The sequence below is a fragment of the Nelumbo nucifera genome, chromosome 6 (assembly GCF_055504915.1).
Source record: "Nelumbo nucifera cultivar China Antique chromosome 6, China Antique-T2T, whole genome shotgun sequence".
Classification (NCBI taxonomy): domain Eukaryota; kingdom Viridiplantae; phylum Streptophyta; class Magnoliopsida; order Proteales; family Nelumbonaceae; genus Nelumbo; species Nelumbo nucifera.
This window is the reverse complement of record NC_142654.1, coordinates 59,433,368-59,440,678: the sequence shown is the minus strand read 5'-3', so window position 1 is coordinate 59,440,678 and position 7,311 is coordinate 59,433,368. Positions and strand designations below refer to the sequence as shown.

General features: G+C 41.3%; 1 protein-coding gene and 1 pseudogene across 1 annotated transcript; one reads left to right on the top strand and one right to left on the bottom strand.

Annotated features, from left to right (window-relative positions):
• The first annotated feature begins 2,440 nt into the window (after positions 1 to 2,440).
• LOC104604220 (tubulin alpha-3 chain) lies at positions 2,441 to 5,242 on the top strand. Its single transcript, XM_010268491.3, has 4 exons — positions 2,441 to 2,677; positions 3,605 to 3,839; positions 3,924 to 4,294; positions 4,414 to 5,242. The coding sequence occupies exons 1-4, from the start codon at positions 2,585 to 2,587 to the stop codon at positions 5,068 to 5,070; spliced, it is 1,356 nt and encodes a 451-aa protein (XP_010266793.1). The 5' UTR covers positions 2,441 to 2,584; the 3' UTR covers positions 5,071 to 5,242.
• A 547-nt stretch (positions 5,243 to 5,789) lies between these two features.
• Positions 5,790 to 7,074, bottom strand: LOC104604367 (uncharacterized; annotated as a pseudogene).
• Between the last annotated feature and the right edge of the window lie 237 nt (positions 7,075 to 7,311).

The following is a 7,311-nucleotide window of genomic DNA, read 5'->3' as shown; positions in this document are numbered from 1 at the left end:
TTCTTTCGTAAGCAACATAGAAATAGTAGATTCTAATGACAGATCTTTAGTATTACTCAAATTCATTATCAAAGTATCCTAAGAGTCTAGCATAGAGCAAAGGAAAAGAACAACCTTTTCTTCGTCATTAATATGTACCTCTAGAGCTGCTAATTTGCTTACTAGAGTGTTGAACTCATTCAAGTGTACTTGCAAAGAGGCTTCGTCCTTCATTCTCAGATTGTAGACTTGTCGTCGGAGAAAGATTTTGTTGGACATCGATTTTCCCTCATAGAGATTCCGCAACTTGTCACATAAACCTTTGACAGTGGTTTCCTCGAACACATTGAATAGAACCGAATCTTCTAAAGCAAAAAGAATATCAACCATGGCTATCTGGTTTTTCTTCTTAAAATCTTCATCTTTCATATTAGCAGGCTTCTTCTCTTTTCCTTCTAAGGCAATTGCACAATCTTCTTTCACCAACACAACATGCATCTTCAGCTTCCAAATTGCATAGTTGGATCCATTGAATTTCGGTGTGTCGAACCGGGTAGAGCTCGAACTCGCCATATTCAACACGTGCAATACCGGAACAACAAATACAAATTTTGGCATAATCCCAAAACAGAACCGTGTGGCTCTGATACCAATTGTTGGAATTGCACAACGAAAATAACGTAATCTGTATGTGCACAGAAACAGACAAAAGCAGATAGAAATAAAGAAAGAAAGAAGAGAAAACACCAGATTTACGTGGTTTTGCCAATTTGCCTATGTTCACGGGTAGCAACTCGGAGCTTCCTTCTTACTATAAACAGGAGAAAATACAAAATGACCTCACGGGAATCACACCCGTACCCGACACTCAATACACCCAACTCAATACTCCTCTCTCAACACACTGTATACACTATACACTGAAATGAAATGGAGAATGGAAATGAGAAATAACATAGGAGGGACCCCTATTTATACTTGAGCTGAGGCGTATAATGGGCATTTATGAAAATTTTATTCATGGCTAAGCGAACCATAACCGGTGGTTTGCAAATGGTGTGTCACCGATTAATTGGTGTGCCACCGAATAAATGGTGGGCTCAGTTCGATGGGACACTGATTACAAATTCAGTGAGCCACCGACTCTCCCACTTTTTTGCTTTTCAACAAAATCTTTAGAATGACAGGTGTCTGAATGTAAATTAGCCACATGTCTGAGTATACAGAGAGCTTTGGCCTGAAATTTTTGGGCCGATTTGCCCACACCCCAAAAAGCATGTTTACCTGTTTTTTCATTTCTGCTAAGTAAGCTCTCAGCAACTGATTTTCAAAATTTGCTGTTTGGTAAGTAATTTTTACCACCGTTTTTCATTTAATAGGTAGACAATATGGTGTATGGTGGTGCACGTTAATCCTGCATCCTATATTTCTGTAATGCCTATCAAACGGCCCAAATTCTTTGTATGATTGTTTTATATTATTTATCAGTAAAAAATAAAATCCAACGATTTAAAATCGTTGTTGAATTGATCCAACACCTCGGCGTGAATAGCAAGAATTTCTCTCGTATGAAGAATCAGTTTTCACAACTTTCATCCACATCCTCATGGTCGTCTTGCTTACTAGAGCCTTATACTTGCTGCTTACGGTCTTACAGCAGCAAAGTTGGGCAAAGAATCGACAACCAAAATGATGGCAAATCACAGATTGACAACAGAAAAAGATTAGAAAGAGGCTGTTTAAACTGAGATCTGCTTCAGAGTGCAAGGGCTGTTTAAACTGAGAAGTGGGAAGAGAAAACAGTGGATCAGAGGATGTGAACTCCAATATATCTTCTTCGTTGCAGCGGAGACCTGGATCAAATCAAGTTGTCACCGAGAGAGAGTCGTCTCATTGGAGAGATGGATACTATTCCAACGGTCTAGATCTCTCTAGAATGATATATGGTGAGAAACTTGTTTGCAGTTTCGCATATATTCGTAACGTCAAATACAGGGAAGTAAACCTTGAAAAGAGATTTTAAAAAAAAAACCTTGAAAAGAGAGGGTTTTAAAGAAATAAAAAATAAAAAAAAATCTTGAAAAGATAGAGAGTGTGATAGCCGTTGGGGTATAAAGCGGCAGAAATGCCATAAAATATATTTGAAATTTATATGATTAAATGACACATGTACCCCTAAACTAATAATTATTTCAGCTTGATTGAATTCGGATCACTCCGAACACAGGTCCAATAACCGGTCCTAACATCACTACATTGTGTAGGGACCAATAAATTTCTGTTGGGGTGGGACATGAGACACTGCATAGGAACCAAATCCGGACTCGGGTGTATTCGTGGTAATCGGGTGGTTAAAGTTTCTTCGCTGGCAGTCGGCAGCTGTTCGCAAGTCGCAACCACGGTTAGCTAACTACGGTTAAGAACAAGATCTTTCTCTCGTCTTCCCTCATCTCTTACCTATAAAAGGTGAAGCGCAATCGTCTGGACTTCACACCGAAGAGCGTCTTGATAAACGCCTCTTTAGGGTTTACTGTCCTCTCACCCTCTCTTTTCTCTCTAACTCTCTATTTTGTATTCATCTGTTTTCTTCTCCCTTCCAGCGAAAATGAGAGAGTGCATCTCGATTCACATTGGTCAGGCCGGTATTCAGGTCGGTAATGCATGCTGGGAACTTTACTGCCTCGAGCATGGCATCCAGGTACGATCTCGTGATTGTTTGGTATTTTTTCGGTTCAGTATGCTGTTCTTTCTTTTTCTGTGTGTAGCTTGTTCTTGATGTATCTGCATTTTCAAATGAGTTCGTTCTTTCTGTTATCCTCGTTCGATGTTTTTTAAGATCTGGAGATTTTCTTTGTCTAATGCTTTCCTTTTAAGCTAAAGGATAGATCCACCTCCAAAAAGACCGATATGCCGTTCTCATTGTGTTTTTAACTTTAGTATTGTTAGATCTCTGATACATTCATCTATATACTTCAGATCTCTGCGGAATTTTGGTTTTTATGTAATTTTTCATTTGATCTTGCTCAGTCCCTGTGAATGTTGTGAATTCTTAGTTAGCTCTATATTTTGCTTTTCACACTGATCTAGATCTAGTTACTTTCCTCAGTAGGAGCATAGATCTGCGGTGGAATGTTGGTATTTCTTTGCCGATCTACGGTTGAGTGTTAGATCTGTTCAAACCTTCTTTACTTCTTTGTTATTGTTTCCCATTACTCGGCCTTTCCCTGTCTCCTAGCAGATCCGTTGTTTTGCCTATTCAATGTTGTGGATTTTCACTTTTTGTGTAGCTTGTGTCGCTGGATCATTTCATTTCCTCTGCCATTGTTTCTCCTTTTCTTTGAAGTTAGGTAGATCGACAGCATTTTATCCTTCTTGCGTGCTCTATCGTAATTATTTACCAAGATTTTTTCTCTGTTCTACTAGTCTTCCAAAGATTACCTTTGTTTTTTCGTGCTCAACTTGCTCTTTGAAGTGAAGTATGTTTAATCGATCTGAGCAGATCTGGATTCCCTTTCATGTTTTCCTTTTTATTTTGTTGGCTTTTTATTTGGATAATTTCTTATGGCCATGCTTTTTATCTATTACCGTGATCATTTTCTTAATTTCTTAATGTGTCCTGCCACAGCCCGACGGTCAAATGCCAGGTGACAAGACCGTTGGTGGGGGAGATGATGCATTCAACACCTTTTTCAGTGAAACTGGTGCTGGAAAGCATGTTCCTCGGGCTGTATTTGTGGATCTCGAGCCCACTGTTATTGATGAAGTGAGGACTGGAACATACCGCCAGCTCTTCCATCCTGAACAACTCATCAGCGGAAAGGAGGATGCTGCAAACAACTTTGCCCGTGGCCATTACACCAGTAAATATATCTCCTCTATTAGTGTCCCATAATTGATTATTCTTATAAGAAATCGATGCTAACATTTAATATGTTGTATTTCAGTTGGCAAAGAGATTGTTGATCTCTGCTTGGATCGAATCAGAAAGCTTGCAGACAATTGCACTGGTCTCCAAGGCTTCCTTGTTTTCAATGCTGTTGGTGGAGGCACTGGATCTGGCCTTGGCTCACTTCTCCTGGAGCGTCTCTCTGTAGACTATGGAAAGAAATCTAAACTCGGTTTTACTGTTTATCCATCACCCCAGGTCTCAACTTCTGTTGTAGAGCCTTACAACAGTGTCCTCTCTACTCACTCCCTACTTGAGCACACTGATGTTGCTGTGCTACTTGACAACGAGGCTATTTATGATATTTGCAGGCGCTCTCTTGACATCGAGCGCCCCACTTACACCAACCTCAACCGCCTTGTCTCTCAGGTAATTGGCCTCTCTCCTTGTAGGTTAGAATATATTCTTCTGTTACGAATAATAATGTTCGGAACTTGGCATAAGACCGTCCTTCAACATGTTTCTGAATGTTTTCATTTGCGATTCAGGTAATTTCATCCCTGACTGCATCCCTGAGGTTTGATGGTGCGTTGAATGTCGATGTGACCGAGTTCCAGACCAACCTAGTCCCCTACCCTAGGATTCATTTCATGCTTTCATCTTATGCACCTGTTATCTCTGCTGAGAAGGCCTACCATGAGCAGCTCTCGGTGGCAGAGATCACCAACAGTGCCTTTGAGCCATCATCTATGATGGCGAAATGTGACCCACGTCATGGAAAATACATGGCTTGCTGTCTGATGTACCGTGGTGATGTTGTTCCCAAGGATGTCAATGCTGCTGTTGCTACCATCAAGACCAAGAGAACCATCCAGTTTGTGGACTGGTGCCCTACTGGATTTAAATGTGGTATCAATTACCAGCCGCCCACTGTTGTTCCCGGGGGCGACTTGGCCAAGGTGCAGAGAGCTGTGTGCATGATCTCCAACTCAACCAGTGTTGCAGAGGTCTTCTCCCGAATTGACCACAAATTTGATCTCATGTATGCTAAGCGTGCCTTTGTTCACTGGTATGTTGGCGAGGGCATGGAAGAGGGAGAGTTCTCTGAAGCTCGTGAGGATCTTGCTGCCCTTGAGAAGGATTATGAAGAAGTTGGTGCTGAATCCGCTGAGGGAGAGGATGGTGATGAAGGAGATGAGTACTGAGTGGGTTTGCTTCCGCTTTTCTGTGTGTTTCAGTCTGCTTGAAGTGTGTTCGTCATTTCTATCAATGCTGTTCTATGAACTGTTTTTTAGCAAAGTTAGATACTGTACTAGTCTGGATTAATATTCTGTTCTGAAAGAATATAATGCTTCTAGTTTTAATGCTTTTTGGTAAGTTTTGCTAGCTATAATGGTTTGGTTCTACGCTTCCTTGGGAAGCCTAATTATTAGGTCTGGCCCCTCTTGATATCCCCAAATTTCAAATTAAAATATGAAACCGGGTTTTTTTTTGTCTCCGGATGACGGATGGTTTACAAAAAAATACGTTTTTAGTCTCCATTTTTGATAAATATTCAAATGGATTCCGTGTGGATCGTTTGGAAGTCTAGATATACTTTAATTAAAGTATTAGACTGTGGAATCAGCTTACAAATATTTAATGGAAGAAATAGAGCCACCCTCATCCTCACCCTACTCCCGACTGGATCTTAATTTGGCAGCTTAAGCTTCCAAGTTTTTTGTGGAAAGACTTCTAACGAAAGAAAATGCACACATCATTTATTTTTCACCTTCCCATTTTCACGGGCTATTTGGTGCCATACCATTTGTAAGAGCTTATCACCTCACCATGAAATCAGTTCGGTTCAGTTTTCATGGTATCAGAGCTCAGGACTCTGAGTATCTGCTGATCTCGTTCCATCAGTGAAACTTGATGGAACGAACTATGGCGTTCACAATTTCCATCAGTTTTGAAAGGGAGGAAGCTGATGGGATATGTTTGTTGGATCTTACCCTCAACCGGACCAATTTCTGGAGCTCACTGCTTATTTCAAACCGAGTGAAATTCCATCTAGTTTCGATTAAGAGGAGCTCATCGCTGTGAGCTCCCATCTCTTCCAAACCTTGTCAAGCTCTTTCCCGCTTTTGGAGTCCCTACACTGGGGCTCACACCCCGATGGTTGGCACGAAGCATCCACAGACCGTGAAGATTTTGCAATAGCATTCCTCACAAACTTCTGAGCAGCAAGAGAAAGCGTCCTAACACTAGGACTTGCACTCCCACCTCTAATCGGCGAAGACAATGGTGGTTTCTGAAACATTTTCGACCTCTCTCTCTCTCTCTCTCAATGTTCGAGCAGCCTCCCTTGACAATGAGTGGGCTTTAACATCTCGTAAAGGTGGATTTGGGTTTCTAAAATGTGGACCATCGTTACTACCCCCGATACCTACCGGTGTTTCCTCGGGTTCCAATCTCAAAGCATCCTTTCAATCTCTCCCCATGTGATGAAAGACGATTCATCAACACCTGGTGCAGGAGAAGGTGTTTTAACAAATCTATATCCACTCTCAGCTTTCTTGCTTGATTCAACATAAAATCGGGGCTAGGAATCCTTCTTAAGTCTTCCAAATCATACTTCTTTGACTTCTCTGCTTCTCTATCTCAGAAGGGTAGGACTGGGGTTGCTCCAGCAACAGGCGTATAAAGTACTTTCGGCTTAGAATCCAACACTTTGCCATGGAAACGGGTATTTGCATGATTAATTTCCTTCGTCAGGCCCTTGATGCTCTCTGCCCTCTCCGTCTCTATCAATGGGGCTTTACCCCCATCTGCTGGGTTATACATTAAGAGGTTCTTTGTAGTATATTCAACCTTCTAATGTACTCAGAGGTTGATCAAATGTCCTATAGCCATCCGTAATTCGATCCTTCTTCTCAGTTTCCAGCGTTTTAAGTTGTTCCTTATCTCCTTTGGTCAAATACCCAAACCTTTCTTTCCTCTTTCAGTTAACCTTATCTATTATCTTCGAGAAACTATCATCGTCTTCACTCGTATAGCGCCGGAAAAATTCATCCAGCGTCAATGAAACATCAACCGAATCATCACTAGATTTCGCCTACGGCGATTGACAAATCTCTCGGCAATTGAGTAGGGGTCTTATCGAATTCAAACGGAGTCGACGTCGAAAAGAAATTCGATCTGGGTGTTCGCAAATTGGTAAGAGGATCTCACCGCCGTGTTCCTCCCGGGAGGAGCTCACCAACGGGAGGAACACGGTAGAGCGAGAAAGAAGAGCTCACCGCCTATGTGGTTTTTTTGCCCTTTTGTTTTTTTTTTTTTTTTTGTACGCCATTACAATTTACAAATGTATTGCAGCTTGCAGGCACACCATACTTCTATAATGGCGCTAGAGCTACTTGAAATGACAGACCCATGAAATAAAAAAAAGGGAATCCTCTGGTTAG